At 38.8% G+C, this 18,614-nt stretch overlaps 1 protein-coding gene across 1 annotated transcript in view; it reads right to left on the reverse strand.

Moving 5' to 3' along the window:
• Window positions 1–18,614, reverse strand: part of LOC148944579 (uncharacterized) — a 55,387-nt gene that overhangs the window by 5,513 nt on the left and 31,260 nt on the right. Inside the window, exon 2 of the mRNA XM_089100228.1 lies at window positions 17,559–17,817. Coding sequence (XP_088956354.1) covers window positions 17,559–17,817 — 259 coding nt within the window. The remainder of the gene's footprint in view (window positions 1–17,558; window positions 17,818–18,614) is intronic.

An 18,614-nucleotide genomic window follows, 5' to 3' on the forward strand; every position in this document is an offset into this window, starting at 1 on the left:
AACTCTGTCAGTACACCAAATATGGGCATAGCCTCCCTAGGGAGAATGATTACGTAATGGGGTCAATGACCTCTTTTTCCAAGGTCGATTTATTTGATGTTTCTATGTGTAATAACTCCGGAACGAAGGTTGCACATGCGCATTGAATTCTAACGGGGACAATGTTATTGATCTAGGACTCGAGGGGGAAGTGAATTTCCGAGAACTTGATTGCGTACTCGAGGGGAAAATGGATGTCCGAGAACTTGATTGCGTAATCGAAGGGGAAATGGATTTCTGAGAACTTGAGTGCGTTATCAAGGGGAAGTGGTTAGAGCTGACGTCTCAAGATTAGTTTAGAGTTGGCGCTTAGAGTGACAGGATTAAAAAATGAATAAATTTGAGAAAGAGAGACTTATGTAGTGTTTATTGAAAAATATTTGATTTTGGATGATGATTTTCTCGATTTATTTCTTCAACGCAGGATATACTCTTGTCAGGGAACACTTGAAAATATAATGAAAACTGATTCTCCCCCATTGGACTATTGTATGAAACTTTTAAAATGTGATTCAAATGCTTATAGTCAATTTATTTATATATTAATTGAAACAAAGCAGAATCATATTGTGGATATACTTTTGAAAACATTGCCAAATGGATTCAATGTAGATGGCTCCCCCATCATTCGAAAGAGGTAACGTCACAGAGCTACTCCTCTCTCCCCATTTCCCTCTCGTTGAATTTATCGAGCGAGGACGATCAGTTTCGTTTTAGCTGTGAGTTAGTTGACATCGGAAACCGAAAAATGTTCTATATATGTCCATTGTGCTTATACACTCTTGGCAGTTGGAATCAATGTGAGAATTGTATAATTATATGTGTCTATAGTGAAAAGTGTAAATTATGTAATCCTTGTAAATTACATAGAGGCTATGCAGTACAAATTAAAGGATGTAATTCATGTCTTGAGGAGGTGTGTGACTCTCACCCTAGAGGCCACTTATGCTCCAATTGTCACTATGATAAATGTGATCAGTGGGAGAATACTTACCCCGCTATGATTGGAATGAATCCTACACGTGTTTTCAGTTTATTCCTGCGGGATTTGTATCGTCGTGGATTTAAATTCATTCTGGGAAGAGGAATCGGGTCTAAAATTAAACGGTAGGGGTAAAACGCCAATTTGGCTTACACGTCATAGCTTTGACTACAATACCTACTATGACTATAAACCAAGTGATTTTTATTTGGCAGTTACCGAATTTGATTCACCACTTGAAAACATTGTATGTGATATTGCTTCAAATAGACAGATTGAAACTCGTGAATTTCATAATATGAATGCAAATAGTATCATTGACTATACAAAGAGATATGACAAGAGTGAAGTTACATTGTACTGTAGAAAATGTGACCCTGACTTTGCAGTCAATCAAGATCAATATATAGTGAATCCAAATGATTTATCGGCATTAGTGGTTCACGACAGTTGCCTATACATCGAAGAGGAAGAAATCTAAAGTGAAGATTTAAAGACATTGTTGTATATATATATGCATTTTATTAATAAGCAAATTCACAAACATTTTTTAAGCACTTTACTCTTAGGACACTGAAATCAATACTATATAGGTCTGAGAGGATATTTTCCACTAGAAAGTCATTCAGACGGGGATTGTCACTATAAATATGGAGAAAGTGCTTGTAAGTATAACCACGACATCTGAACACAAAATATAGTAGTGCATGGAAGCCACAGCTTTTAGTCGTTAGATCCTGCGCCCTCTTTCGATTTTGAATAATAGTTTTCCCACTGCTCTCAATATAGTTGCTGATGTGGGGTGTGTAGAATGTATAGAGTAGCCCAAGAGGATCAAAAAATTCAATCGTCTTCATCGTTTGAAAGATGCACAGCCAATGACCCGTCAGTACAGTCGACGGACTGCTATTAACAATAATCAAAGTATTGTTGACACTTTGAATTTTTCCAAGATAGTCCAAGGGTAGACAATAGGAATTGTACTGGGACATATAGGGATCCATATTAAATACATTGATTATTTGACCGGTGTTCATGGCACCAAGTCTAGTAGAACACCGCCTTCGGGAATGATTTCCCAATAGGTTTCATATTGATTTAGTGAGATTAGTGCAATACTCTCAGCCAATGGGTCGGTAAATGTACACTCTAAACGCACACTCTCCGTACGTACTATACTCATATCCTGTGTACCCGACAAATCCTGTACAGTGATACCATGTGTTTTAGCAAACATACTTTCGGTTATTCCATTTTCAAACAGTTAAGAGTCATGATCTAGGGTTTGCATTGTCAGCTCGTACAATGTTCAATAGCATCTATCAAAAGATAGATTGTAGAGTGGGATACCGTTTACTTTGCATACAAGAGATGAAAGTCCAAACATCTCGAATTTATGTGGGCATTCAGTCCATGATCCTATTGCCCTGGCGCTTTTTACAAAGGCCAAGGCCAATTTCGAGGGGATTTCGCCATTGATAACGGATGAATCGGTGAAGGTGCGTGAGCCCATTGCAATATGACGCTGATTGGTGATTGTATGTGGAACAAGTAGTTTAATATTATTTCCATTGGCTCTCAGTTTTTCCACGGCCAATGCAACAGAAATCATGACCTGTTGTGTGCGTACATGAAGTACTGCCGAGGTGAGGGAGAGACTTAAATCAGGATTGGCAGCAAGTTCTTTTCTCAAAATGAAATTGGAGGGTGCAAGCGTTAGTTTTATATCCACTTTAACATTGGGCGGCAGCCATTGGTGTATATTAAATACTTCATGATATATTTTACCGACTAAATGTAATTCAGTAGTTTTAGTATTTTTAAGTGCATCTGTACTATCAGCATTAGTAATGTATTCATATCCAGTGGAGGCGCCTCTCAATTCCTTGTACGACTTGGGTGTCATCAGCATGAATTACATATAGCTTGTATAATTTGAGAGAGTGTGGCTTGTGCTCACCAGTGTGCCATTGATGTAGACACTGATTTGACTAAATAAATTATGTAGTATACAAATTTTATACGATATCTCAGCGCTACAAATTGGCAATGTAATATTAGAGTTATAGAATTTAATTTGCAAATATATTAATGTTGAAGACAAGTCCATAAGGTAGTCTTCATTAGACTAAATTTGAAAGTGGATAATGTCAGATAAGGATTGTAGTGGATAAAATTGTTCATAGTATCCATGCTTGACACTCACATCAACATTTTCGGCATTGAATAGATTCAACGAGGCGGTGATTGAAGGTTGAGAATTCTTATGTGGTAGGTAGGACATTTTAGGAGAAGAAATCTAGGTTCGATCTAACAATTCTATTCGTTCTGTGGCTTTTGGTTATACTACGTGTCAGCTTTTTCCTTCTTGTCTTGGACCAAAGGGGTGATGTCTTTCATTTCCTTCCTGAGCAGACTGATGAGGGATGCGCTCTTTCGCGACCTTTTTAAGCCTTTACAATTTTGTTTTAATTTTTCACCCAGGGTTCACGCACTGGACCTAAAATTTTCCGTAGCACTATTTTAAAAATCCTTACCAGACCCCCAATCGTATAGAGCAGAGGATACAAAATCGTTTGCAGGCAGTTCAAGACAATTTCTAGCCAGTGGTAGTGCGGAGCAAAGGAGGTTAGCAAACCAACTGCCAAGACTATAGCCAGACATTGACGAGCGACCCTTGTAATAGTCCATTCCATTGCCCTGTTGTCTTGGGCCAAGAGTATTAACATAGCAGTCAATATCAGGACAAGTGAATACCACTTTTTTATTAGACATCTTTCTTTTTATCGATGTGTAGAAAATGTCGTGTAATCACAGCCAAACCTTTTGAAATTGCTATTGGATCACCCAATTTGGTTCTTAGTGTTAACTGACAGAGTTACAAATAGGAAGTGTTTACGGGAATATACTGAAGATGCTTTATATTTTAGTGATGAATATGCTCTTGATTGGTTTTTCGTTCAAGAACTCGTAGGAGGGGAACATTTGAATTACCAACCAGAGATGTTTCCACAAATGAGGCGTAGAGAAATATACAAGTGTCTGTGGAGAAGGCAGGCGGGTAGTCAGCAAAAATGAAATTAGTGTTTTTGGCACTTCTACCATTGATTATATTGAGCTTAAAGCCAAGAACATTCTTTAGATTATCATTGAGAATAACCTTTTCATTGGCAATAGGTGAACTAATGTAGATCTTGCCCTCCTCCTTTGAATAGTTGAAATGAAAAGCACCCTTTTTAGGAGCGGAAATTCTTTTATTGATAGTACGACATAAATCATTCATACAGGTGAGTTCCTCGTAGGGTAATTCAATATATGGATAATCCATCTAATTGATTTTTTGAATTTTTTCTTGATCACCTGGTGGTGGCGGCTAATCATAGGGTCAAATTAATATTTCATATTCACGATCCTTTCTCAGGATGTCATAAGTATTTTTGAGAATAGAGTCGACAAGAGCCACTTCATACTGTCCATCAAGTTTAATGGTGGGGGAGAGTTTTGTCAAAAAATCACTTGTTTTTTTCAGACCTTTTTAGAGAGGGTCAGAAACATTGGACATGACAGTTACATAGACATCATTGAGTATTGTTAATATCTTCAACACTGACACAAGAATCAAAATCTGAGTTGTATCCTAGCCAGTGAACAAGCAACTGTTTCTTACCATGGTGTGTACGACTCTTTAATATCTTTTCAATTTGATACATTTCACTAGTGTTTCTAACTTTTTGCAGTTCATATTCATAAGAACCGCCAAGAATCTCATCATCCTTGGTGTCTCGCAGTCGATATGTTACGGGTATGGTTTCTAGGATATTGGACCCTTTAAAAAGTTCAGTGCTCGATAAATAAGTCCCCTTTTCAAAAATATTGGTGGTTCTATTCATTCGAACAGTATCACCAACATTGAATTTCTTCTTGTTTTTCTCTTTTTCACCCTTGGAGTATTGCTTTAGAAAAGCATCAAATGTATTTTCATTGTAGTGAACATCCGTTGGTGTAGAGTTGGACAGAGATCGATGGGGTCGATGATTATAAATCAACATGATTTTATCTAAATAATGTATAAAAGCCGATGTATTTTTAAATGTGCAATATCTTGAAATTAATAGACGAATCGTTCTTATTAATAGTTCAGCCAATGCAGCCTTTATCGGGCTGTGACAACGATAAAGTGTTGTATTATATTTCAAAAGAACCTTTTGCACATTGGGATTAACAAATTCACTGCCAAGATCCGATTGAATTTTTCTATACGAATCCTGTTCTAGAATACTTTCAATAGCCCTAGCAACTTCAACACCTCTCTTTGACCATAGTTGAATGGCATTTGCATAGTGACTAAAGATACTGATTGTCACCAGAATATATTTTTAGGGCATAGTGTGACGTTTTTGAAGTGTATCTAGAGTTAAAAGATCCATTTGCATTATATGCAGAGAGAAAAAGGCTTTAGTTTGTCGATATTGGTTACTACGAAGCCTGTGATTCCGATGCAGTGTGTAACTCGGCTCATTCTCTAGATACTCTTTTGCTTTTTTCAATGTGGTGGTGGTGCCGGAGACAGCTTTAGAAAGAGTTTTGGGAGAACTTAAACTCCCCGCTTCGCCAATATTTTCATAGACATCTTTCAGAACTTCATCCATTTCGAGCGTAAACATGTAGTGTAATGTCCACTCCCCTTTTGCACACTGGCGGACGAATCAATTCGTCTTCGCTTTTGACTAGCAGCCACAGGTGTTGTAAAATCATTGCTGCTGTTGAGAGTATCTTCAAATATTGAATCTTCTTCTTTTTTAAATGGTGTTGTTGTTGGTGGACTATATTCTCTTAGTTTCTTTAGAATTTGCTTATTGCCAATAAGACTTTTGGGAAAGTTTGATACACACAGAAAGGTGTATAGATTATCGTCAAAGGATAAGAGTCCTTTACGATTCGTCACCATATCGCAAATTAAATCAACTAGATTATAACTTTTTCCCTGAATTATAATTTGTTTCCCTGTGCTCTCGACTTGAACTTGATCACCAGCAGTTTCCAACATGAGATAGGATAATACTCTTTTACTCTGATCTCGATAGGTCAAAGGCAATAGGTTTCCAATTTTCAATACAATTGAATTCAATTCCTTCTCCTTTGATTGCAGTGCTGCAGAATCTTGAGGAGATGTTTCCTGTTTAGGGGAATCTGTGGTGATGGTGGCAGGTCTCTCACGATATGGTTTATGTTTGTCCACACGTCGCAATGCATCTTGAAGTAAAAGCAGTTTTTTGTCATCGGCAATATTCTCGTCGTTAATGAATTTGCTTAGATTATCTTCAAAATTCTCGATGGGCGAGAGGACAAGTTCAAATGGTGTCAATTTATAGAGTTTTGCCATCTAGAGAAAACTGTTTACAAGTCCTGCAATTATCGGTAGTAAAAGTGTGAAAAAGCTACCGCCCGCCTGAAGGAGCCGTGTTGTTTTTAATTTTTTTCCCTTGTTTTTAAAAGCCAAGGCGCGGACAGTGGGACGATGTTTGGTTGTGTGTTGTCTAACACCATCTGGCAGTTGTACAATGCCCTCAGTTAAATTTAAAAAAAGTTCAGATATTAGATTAATGAAATCATTGTCAACCCCATGTTTGAGTATAGCCTTCCTAAGCAATGGTTTTGAAGTGCTTAAAACGGAAAACAGATGCCGTTGTTCGTGTAGTTTCTTCAGTGTCATAATGGCGACTAATAGTCTTTTCTACTGTTCACCGGAAGATATACTGTAATTTCATTGTTGAAAATGTCGGTGACTACACGTAGATCCTCGGGCGTGCTCTGATTAAGATCCAACAAAATGTAACCGTAGGGCTTGCTAGTCGCCTGAGTGTACGGTGACAACAGACATTTTGGGGCACCGGGGTATATCTGCTTAGTGTGAGTTATGAGCGAGCTAGAATCACGCATGACTCGATAGATAATATAGACGGTACAATTCAATGCAAGGGTTCGCATACATTTGCTCTGATGAAACAGATTGTGTAGAACTAGGGTAACTGAAATGTGTTCATGATGGGAGCGAACAGTGAACAGTTGTAGCATTTCCTGTGAGAACTGTTCAATGGATTCAGCCAAATCATCAATAATCAACAACGAGTTCGATTCAATACTATTGAAAACATCAAGTCCCCGAATGAATTGTATTGGTATGGTTGTGGCAATAGCTTTTATTTTATCATAGGACTCCTGCCAAATACTATAGCAATAGTAGATTTTTTTTGGCTTTTCAAAAAACATTTTATCGCAATTTTGAATTATTCTAGCTAAAAGCGTTGTTTCCCCCGACATTGAGGGGCCACACAGAAACAATCTGAAGGGTGTTTTAAATTGATACATGTTGTTGGGGACAACAGTTAGACTACAACTAACTGTAAATCATATGTGCTCAATGAATAAGTAGTAATTTTCCACCCATAGATCTATCTATTCAAGAACAACAAAAAACAATATTTCATGGCAGCATTCATTTCGACACTGCATGAAAACAAATATTTGCAGTCAACATAAACAACGATAAAAATAACACTTATTCAGCAAGAACAAAATTTCATGGTCAAAATGAAAACTCCATTTGTTCGACATGAACAATGATAACACTTTATAAATAAGCACTTATTGTCTTTAAAAACACTTTTCTGTACAATACTTTATGTACAATAAAAAACACTTTTTGTCCATCACCATCAACACTTTTCTGTACGTCACTTTTTGCCAACTTAAACACACTTCTCTATACAATAACACTTTTTATACAATAGTAAAAACAGACACACACTTGGAACAATAGCACAGTTGAACTTGATTATGGTGAATTTAAAGGTGTGGGATCCCCCCCCCCCAGGGACCGCGGGGGCGAAGGCCGGCCGGCCGCGGGTGGCCCCCCCCCCCGGGTGGCCGCGGGAAGGGACCCCCCCCCTCGGGGGCCGCGGTGGAAAAAAAAATAGTTGTCGTCACTGCTACAGGTTAGTGGTGGTGGTGGTTAGTTGAGGTTGAGTTAAGGTAGTGAAAGGTTGAGTGGTTAGTCAGATTAGGTTAATTTATCCAGACCAAGTTGATTGCGATAGTCAATGCATTCAACTCGGTCTGAAATACGGTAGTGGCCGTGGGGTAGGACAGTCACACCATTCTCGAGCACATAGACCTTGTCGGATATACATGACATTGCATTCTTTTCCACTCTCACAGTATAATTTCTATATTGTAGAGAGCGAATTGCAAGTACTTGTGCTCTTGACACTAGGCTACTTTCTACACAGTCTCTGTACACGCTCATGTTGAAATCGCTCTTTACAAAATGTGTAGGCACCCCTTTACACGCCTTCTTTTCTTCCCCACTATGAGTTTCCACGCAATAAACTTTGGGGCCCGGGAACACCCCCGTGGATATCAAATCACTCCCCGTCTCTGATTTTAATTTTAATAGTTGGTTGGGGGCTTGACGTTTCACCAGCTCGGGGTAGAGTGATGGATTCCAGTTGGTGAAATCCATCCGCGAGCTGATGTATTCCCCCTTTTCTAAATCACCCAATAAATCTTCAGTCCCATTTACCTTTAACAGCAGAGAGTCTTTATCACCACAGTAAACCTTAACATCACCCTCCCGTGGCCAGTGCACCTTGCACACATTGTAAAATAACGAAAACATGAGCTTCTTTGAAATTTCAAGTTCTGAACTGCCTCCTGCAATATTCTTGTTCAGTACTACATTTCGCTTTTTCCTGTGTAGAAGAACCATGCCGGCCTCTATGCTCGAGAACGGTGTAAAATTGGGGTCGGCAATAATTCGTGCACACTCTAGAGGGTCAGTCACGACGTCGCAGCGAGATCTATTACGTACGCTTTCACACATTTTGCCAAACGCTGAATTTAGAATGAGCTTATACATTTCCTTCTCCACCTTTGAATTTGCCTTAGAGCGTTTATCGACAAAGGTGTCGATAAACGTTTTCAAGTAGGGTCGCTGATTGAACTGTAGGACCCTGTGTATTTTAGTGATCTTGAAACTATGCTCACCATCCAATGCAAAAGCACATGGTGAACAACGATATTCTCTTTAGGGTCCAAATCAGCAATCAGTTTCTGTTTGGAGGGAGTCCAGTGCATCCCCATATCCTCAACCAATGAACGATTGTAGGGGCTCAGAGAGTCCCTGCTCACCGGCCGATTGATACAGGGAAAGACAATATCTTTGACTGAGTCGTGAAGCGCCAGCGGAATGTGACCATCAACTTCAAAGAACCATCCTTGTGGCCTATTGTCCTCGACGATGGTAATGTCGGGGAACTCACAAGGATTCTCAAGCCATTGATAGTTCCCACATGGCAAAGAGTAGTGGGACATTGCCGAGGGGTACAATGAGTTCATGTCCAAGAACACTGCATTTGACTTTACACCGGTGCGTTGTCCGCTCGGATCGGTTAATAAGACGCGGTCCCCATGAAAAAAATACCCTCCCCACATTGAATACTCTACAAAAAGGTGCTGATCTACATCGGTGATTAGGCCTATTTCCTCCCTGCTAATTTTTAAAATTAAATCCCTTACTAAATGGGGTGTGGGAAAATAATAACCAATATCTAACCCGAACTCTGAATAGATTTGGTCTGTGTTCTTACAGACTATATCCAACAGAGTTAGAACGTCACTGGTCAAGTACAGTCTACAATAATCCCACCCATTTTTACAATCCCCCTTGGACCAAACCTTCTTGGCAAACTCATACTCCTCGGCTGTGCATTCAATGTTGGTCAGTGAATTGTAAAAAGCTTCAATTGGAGGTAGTTTCTCCTCACTTAAGCGTGCGCCAGAACAGTAATAATCGTATGCATATATACCTTTGCAGGTCAACAGGTCATACATTTCACTGTCTGGAAAGTGCTGTTTAAGCAAGGGAAAGCTATCAAAATTGTCACTTTTTTGCACTTCAATCAATTGACTCAATGCCTTGGGGAAAAAACTAAAGGAATCTAAAAACCTGATTTTATTCCAGCACATACGCTCATTATCCACTACCTGCCATTTCAGTTCGAGAAGCAATAACTTCTCGGCTGATTTGGGAATTATGTTGTAGATAAAAGAACTATTTACCCATGGACAATCTACTCCCCCTCCCTCCCTATGCATACGTGCCAGTGCTGGTAAAATAAATTTTAAATCATAATTTGAATTATGAATAAAAACAGGGATAAAAAACTGCTGGCTAACATTTAAATTACACGATTGATGCGCAACCCCTCTAAAATTACTACCCCCGAGGATATTTCCTGCCACAAATGGTCATGATCTCTGACTTTCCCCTCACCCCCCGTTTCCCGTTAGCCCCCTTATACCCCACCTCTGTAAATTCCCCCTGACCTAACCCACCTAATTTTTTATTTTTAATAGAGAGACGATCCTCTGCAGACAACACCATTGGATAATGCGTATTTATCAAACGAGAAATAGCACCATTACCAGTGCCAATCAGTTTAGTCAGCGCCTTGACCATGCACTCGGCTCCCTCATCCAATGTTTCTACTATTTCTAACAACTGCATGGTGTTAGAATTATCTCTTTGTGCGGGGGCATAGGACACTGCAATAGCCTGGTGTTCTTTGACTCGGTTTGGAAATTTAGGGTTGGGCACTTCCACCAGCGGAGCTTCGCAATCTACCGATATTTTTGTGCATTGGAAAAGATTGGTTTGGAAAATTTGGACTTTGAAACTTGCCCTATCCCCTTAACCAGTTTCCGCTGATTTATAGACAAGTTGGCTCAAGTGCCTCGTATGATAACATAGTTTTATATCACTCTGGACTTACGAGAGACATGTCGGACAGTAGACAACTACCCCTCGGTCCCAACCACCACTCAGAACTCTACTGATGTCAGTGATAGGGTTAAAATGACCGATTGTGTTCGGTTGACTAGGTGGTGTGTATAACAACCAAACCCAGTGTTTAACCAAATCAACTGAGGGGCCCCTTACGGGGAAGACCATCCCTTTCTTTTTTGAGCGAGTCCCATCTTCAAATTCAGTTTCATACTGAAACACAGTAACGCCGATATTCAAGTGGGCATTAGCCCTTTCAAAAATGTAAATGGATTTTAGCGTTACTGGGTATTTTCCTTCTAAGCAAGAAAAATCTACAACTGGAAAAAGGGACCCGTCCTTCCCATGTACAGCCCAATTGTCTAAATTCTTCTTGGTAGCGTCCTGGGCTAGAGGCTCGAATGCCGAGATGAGGAAAGCATACTTGAAACACTTTTGATCTGTTTCAAAACAGATCTTCTGGACCCCACGACAACCTTCTAGATCAGGATTATAATTTAAAACTGTATCCCTTTCATACCCCCCACCTGCCCCACCTCTTAAAATAAAATCTTTCTTAATTTTACAAATATTTACGCTTAAATTTTCAATAAATAAAACTACTGAGCCACTTCCATTTTCGTTATAGTTCTCGAGATGCGTTATAATTTGATCGACCCAATCCGTGAAAGCACCCTCAAAATTTTCTAAATTTGGATAAACCAAACGCATCTCGGAATGTATAAAATGATAGTAAACCTCGCTTTTTCCCTCATTCAAATAGAAAACTTTTAAAACAATGGAAACCTTAATTGAATCCCTACCTCCCCAAAATTGAATTTGATTCTCCAGAAGTGCACGAATTTTATCTACATAAGCATGCACAATCTCTACAGGGTTAAAAACAAAATTACCAGACAAAAGTGTATTAAAAGGGTCACCAAACATTGCAGTGAAAACAACTATATTATTGAAAATTGTATTCGACAGCTGAAAGTCTGGGAGAGTTGTACCCCCCCCCCCCTCGTGTATATTAACCCCACCCCCAAGGTGTTCAATAATAGGGCTATGGGGAGCCGCTTCATTCGATTGTAGTGGGGAAATGTTCCTTTGATCTGAGGGGGAAGGGTTTCCCCTCAATCCACCGACAAAATCATTCAAAAGCTGCATAGTATTTGGACTTAGCAATGCTAAGTCTGAATCTGAATTATCTACATTACCCAGCTCAACTGCGCTATTATCTACATTTAAAAAATCACCTAAAAAGTCGTCGATATTATCTGGAATTTGATGTAAATCATCCCATAGTAAATTGTTGGGGGACTCCACGTGTGCCTCCTCTCCTTCTCCAACTGACGAGCAGGGGGGAGATGGCGAGTATGGAACCAGGACAACCTATAAATGAAAAATAGCTTATTTTCAGAGTGTTCAAATCATCCCTACTGTTTTTAAAATTTGGATTATTATTGATTAATAACATTTGGTTAATTAAACTTAAATTTCCAACTTAAGATATTACATAGAAGGCGACAATTTGATCGTTTATTTTCAAAGTGTTAAAAAAAAAAAAAATTTCGGCGCTCCCCCCAGCGCCCCCCTAACCGTGTCCCACAGTACGCACCAGACCAACGGTGGTACTTTTAAAAGCCGAAGCGCATCCCTGTGGCGATTTTCGGGCCCCGCCGTCCGTCTTGTCCGGCTTCCTGAGCCAATGGCACAACCCTGTAGCACTTCCCTGGCTCGGGGCGTCCCTCTGGAGAGCTTCCCTGGCCTGGGGTGCATCCCCCCGGCACTCCCCACCCCTTGCCCCCCCCACACTCCCCGGACCCATCGGCTCCGTGGCTCCATGGCCATTTACATAATGCCCGCCAAAAGCTGAAATATTTTTTCTAATTCCAATACAGGTTCAGTAAACACATGAGTTGTAAATTATGGTGGTTAGATGAACGAGTTTGAACTTCAAAATGTTGAGAATTGTTAAGTCACTTTCCCCATACACTTCTTATGCATTAAACCGCTATGTTTTGACATAATGCACCCCGCGCGAGGTTATAAATAATTTTGGCATCTCCTTTCCCTGTTTTACATTAGCGGTTTTTAGTCAATCAAGGTTTCAATGGCCTTTGCGTAATTCTGTGTTTTCTGAAATAGCGGAGAACAAATTGTCTGCAAAATTAATATTTTAGGACATTGGAGTTCTTTTATTCTATGTAAGAGCGAAACATGGCACAATAGAAATATTCAGTGTAAATTAGAACGACAATATGTGACAGATGGGATAATCTCTCTCTCAAAATTATGTGAAAAAGAGCATTCACGGAGTTTCAAATGGTGAGCATTAATTTAAATTACCCCTGAAAAATATTCGTTTATGCGATAACAGCGATGAAATAGCAACAGTGAAAATATTAAAGATTAGAAAAAATAGCATTTTGAGTTTCAATTGCAGTGATTATTAATAGAAATTACCTAAAAATACTCACTTATGAGATATGGAAACGTTAGCAATGATTAGAAAAGAGCGGTTTCATTGCAAAAATTACATTTAGACATCTCCGAGGGAGATAAATTTAAAACAATGGTTGGGGCGAGGGCTTAATATCTCACAGAGAGAAGTTTATATTGGGATTGAAAAGGACTGAAAAATGAATAAAGAGAAAGGTAGGAAAAAATACTTACATTTGCATAATCCGTCTGCACTTGGGTACCCGAAGGACCAGGTAACGTGTGTTGGAGGGTGGACGGGGTGGCGTCGCTATGTTCTTGTGCGACTGGGCCGGCTATTTCACGATCTTGCATAGCTTCGGCAGGGTTCACCATATTATAAGAAGCCGTCCACTCTCTCTTTAACTTAAACCCAGGCTGCATTGGGGCTGGCACTGATGGGGCTGTCTTGTCATCTCTGGCTTTCTTAGCGGGCGGCGGTGCCATACATTCTTCATAATTGGCCTTAAAAAGAAGGGAAAAAATTAGTATCAAAATAATTTGCCCCCCTTTTCACGGAAAGAAAGTTAGTACCCTCATCCATATAATTTTGTTTAGTTTATCACTAAGAAAGCACAACGTAAAAAATCTCGTGAAATATACTAATTGCATCCTTTTTTTGAATCTGAGAATTACGACTCACTGAACCATTCAAAATCCGGCCTAGTTTTTATATTTATCACACCCCCAGAAAAAAACAGCCCACGGAAAATAATCCCCCCGGACAATATCCGTGAGAACGGACATGTGCAAATATCCCCCTTCCTCCACCGACAGATCTAGTAAAATGTTATTCAATTTACGCATAATAAAGCAATGTATCTTTTTCTTAAACTCACCCCCCTTACTTTTCACGCGAAAAAACAGTTTGTTTTCACCTTACAATGATGAAGATAGACTTGAGGCATGGCCCCCTCCCCCTTTCGCCAATGTCCTAAATATATTGTTAGATCTTAATTTGAAAATAACGAGATTTCACTGGTTCTCCAAAAAGAGATTGTATATGCCTGCGCTTAATAAATTGCAATTGTCTGCATGAAACCGCTTTAATTTGACAGGAGAAAAACGTCCCATTTTGATCTGAGAAACCTTTTATAGGAAGTGCTTTAAAAGGGGTGACAGCTAATTTTAGCCACGCACTGGAGTCTTGTGTCAAAACAGAACGGCATTTTCACTAAAAATTGACAGAAGTCAGCGGTCACTTTAGATGGAAATATATATAAAAAGAGTATTATTTCTATTGAAAGAATTAAAATCGTAAGGAGTGAGGGGTTTAGATGGTTAAACAGAGCATATTTTATATTCTTCTAACGACTATAAAGATAGCATAGTGGAGTTTGTATTAGAGTGGGAGGCGGGGGGGGGGGGGGGAGTGATCGGGAAAGAGAGAGGGAACGAATGTATAAAAATGGTATTTCTTTTTGCGAGAATTTGGGGTTGTAAGACAATGGGAGAAGGGATGGGGATATTGTTAGACCCTAATTCGAAAATAACTTGTTTCTCTACTTCCACACAGGTTGTGTAGGTCTTAGCTTAATTATTGCATCATTGTGTTTTAATTTGACGGAAGAATAGTTCCGTTGACCGCGTTTGTAAGCCGGAAATGGTGATAGCTAATTATAGGCCTCGCACCAGAGAGCCTTGTGTCAAAACCAGAGCAAGCTAATAACAACAGAGCGATGGATGTCTCAGAGAAAAGATTACAATTGAGAAAATTCAAACTTTAACTAAAATATAATTATTTCTTTTTGCGAGAATTTGGGATTGTAAAACAATGGTGGGGGGGGGGTTAGGTTTTGAGGGTAAAAGAATATATTTTATGTATTCCATTGATTATAATGATGTTTGTATGGTTTGGGGGGGATTTGGGGTAAAGGAATATATTTTATGTTTTCCATTGATTATAATGATGTTTGTATGGTTTGGGGGGGGGGGGTTTGGGGTAAAGGAATATATTTTATGTTTTCCATTGATTATAATGATGTTTGTATGGTTTGGGGGAGGGGTTTACTCGAATATAGTAGAGGGTGACCACGGAAAACAATTTTATTTTGAAAATAAAAATAATGAAAAACAGAACTTACATTGCTAATTGCGACTGCCAAGACTTTTAAAGAGTTAAATTTATCCATTGTTGTTTACACAGCGTCAAAATACTTTCTGATAAATGAATCACAATGCATGCCCGTTATATACGAAATCTCAAGGGCGAATTGTTATGTAACGGTGAAACTATATGTAACAAGCCCTCTGATTGGCTGAGAAGGAGGATGTATCCGGCTCGCTGATTGGCTGAGAAGGGAAATACGTGATCTAACTGTTTCCGGGGAACTCATAACATTTGAATCGAGCGCAACAACAACAAATACTATTTCAGGACACCATGACATTCACCTCGAGCATGTACATGTCCAAAACAACAACAAATACTATTTCTGGATCATAACATTCGCTGAGAGCGTGCACTTACAACAACAACAACTACTATTTCCGGACACCATGACATTCCCAATCGATTACGCAATCAATTTCTCGGAAATCCACTTCCCCCTCAATTACGCAATCAAGTTCTCGGAAATTCACTTCCCCTTCGAGTCCAAGATCAATAAAATTGTTCCCGTTAGAATTCAATGCGCTTGTTCAACCTTCGTTCCGGAGTTATTACACATAGAAACAACAAATAAATCGACCTTGGAAAAAGAGGTCATTGACCCCATTACGTAATCATTCTCCCTAGGGAGGCTATGCCCTTATTTGGTGTACTGACAGAGTTAGACTAAATTGTAGATGGCAGCAGGGGTGAGGGATGGGGCTGGTACCCCCTCTTCTACTGCCCTGCTTGATTTCTAATCAGGAAAATTGTAATACTAAACCACACGAGAAGGAAAAGCTCCGACTTTGCGGTTGACGCAATAAAGATTTGCCGCAAAATTAATTTAACGTCGACCGAACGCCGCCGCCTCTGTCGGTGGCGGCACGCCGGCGGCGTTACGATACTTCGGCGGCGTTCGGTCGATCCGCCGGCGCTGCGCCGGGGTCTAGATAAAATACTTGCAACTACCATCTGACTACGTGAATCTTGCTCTAAGACGCCTTAACGAAAAGTTGTAGTCAAATATTAAAGCAAAGTTAAAGTAGTTAGAGTAAATAGCGACTGCACAAGGGGGCGTCAGGCCCGTCAAATATACATGATTTATTCTAGGATATGGTTTTAACTTTGCTACTTATTTTCATTGGAAGAAAAACTGGATTTTCACATTGACTTTGTTAATGACCCACATATCAGTAAAAATTCAAACATATTTTCTGCTGTTGAAGCTAAAATTTCCAAGGTTGTTGAGAAAATACTAACAGATTGTTTTCTCTGAACAATGTAAAGTGACTGAAGAGACTATCTAGCGACTCTGTAAGCGCCATCAGTTGATGAAACCATCATAAACTGCTCAGAAGCCATCAGAATCAGCAACCATTGTACATTATAAACCACTTGATACCGTTTCTGCATTTAATACGGTTTGATTAGGACGGCCCAATATTCAACCACTTCATTGCGTATTTTAGTCGTACAAGCTCCTTAGCTAAGAATAGTAAAGCATTTTTATATATCTTTTATTATTTTTTTAAACAAATTAATATTCTCACTATGATTAGATGTGTATCAAAGATTTAAACTTATTCGTTGACCAATTAATAGATAATGTACAGGTATTGTACACATATGACCATGTGCATTTGCTGATTCAACGGAGCGCTATTATGACTAATATCCAAGTTTTCAAAGTTTAGAATTAAAAAATAAAGTAGAAAACTAAATGACACAGATGAATCTGATGACCGTTTTCTATGTTTCCAATCAGAATCAAATTACTTTGAAAAGTAATTTCAAATTAAACGATTCAGAGAAAATGAAACAACGTTCATTGAATTGTTTGTTGAATTGAATTTATCAAGTATTTTGCAGTAGGTTGCATTAAGGCATGGCTAATTGTAGAAAGAGAAAAGCCAAGACAGATAGTCCAAGTAATTGAGAGGCAAATGTTTAAATGGCTGGGGCACGGGTTTAATTTGAGAGATAATGACTGGTTACAGTCGTTTTGAATCTAAAAAGAAAACCATAAATTTTTTTGAAAAATGTTGAAGTTTTTCGGCCATCCTGTATTAGTGTTACCCTTGCGGTTTACTAAAAACTACGCTATTAGTGCTTAAATGGTTAAAATTGCTTTAACATACTTGTAAAATTTGTTCCGTTTATTGTCACACCGGTGAAAATAGGAGACGGCTTAAAAAGTGCAATTGATGGATGAGAACTATGGCTTGCACACGCATGAACTCCATAGGCTCTACGATGAACATTCTGCAAGTCAGAAAAGAAGCGATCATCAGCTTCTATCAGCACGCCTGTCCAGTTTAAAAATCTCTCTAGGTGTAATGTTGTGGAAAATGTTGCACCATCTAGCGCGCCACACTCTAGGAAGTGTCTCTGTCCTCTCTAAAAATAGTGAACACTAGTATATACTGATATTCAAAAGGGTTAAAACAAAGGTTTAATGAAACTTCCGATTAAATCTATGCCATGATTTATTGTGGGGAACTTTAATATTGACCTTATAGATCAGTCATCTGCTAGCACTGAATTTATTATTAGAAGTCTATCTAATGGGTTTCATCCTTGTATAAATATCTCTACAATAATTACGGGAACGTCAGCTAAGCTTCTGGATAATATCCTTTCTAATGTGCCCTTGAGTCTTCCCATGGTCCTTATCAACGATGTATCCGACCACTTTGGAGTTTCAGCTAGCTTTAGAACTGCAACGAAGGTGGTTAAAAGCAAAAATTCAAGGATTCCAGTGATCAGTCATAATGCTGATTTGTTTTATTTTATGAAAAGTTGCAGAGTTTGATAAGTCAAGTAGTCACATTGAAACCGTTTAATAGAAAACAATCAAGTAAAAACCTTGGATTAGTCCTGTTATTTTGAAGCAAATAAATGTAAGAGATAAATTGTTTGGAGCTCAAATAATTAACCCGACACTAGAAAATAAGCAATTATATAAAATTTATCGAAATAGGTTGAACACAATTTTAAGAAATGAAAAAAAGAAATATTTTGAGAAAAAGTCTAAGGAGGTCGAAGGATGCCCTAAGAAAACCTGGGGACTAATAAAAGAAATGATTGGATTAAAAATAGATAGTGTACCTGTTGAATTATTTAGTACAATGGGAGAGAGTTTGAATTTTGAAAATGATATGGGTAATGAATTTCAGAGTTATTTTTCGAATATT

Source organism: Artemia sp. Qi Xiang Cuo, chromosome 14, assembly GCF_049724085.1.
Source record: "Artemia sp. Qi Xiang Cuo chromosome 14, ASM4972408v1, whole genome shotgun sequence".
NCBI lineage: Eukaryota > Metazoa > Arthropoda > Branchiopoda > Anostraca > Artemiidae > Artemia > Artemia sp. Qi Xiang Cuo.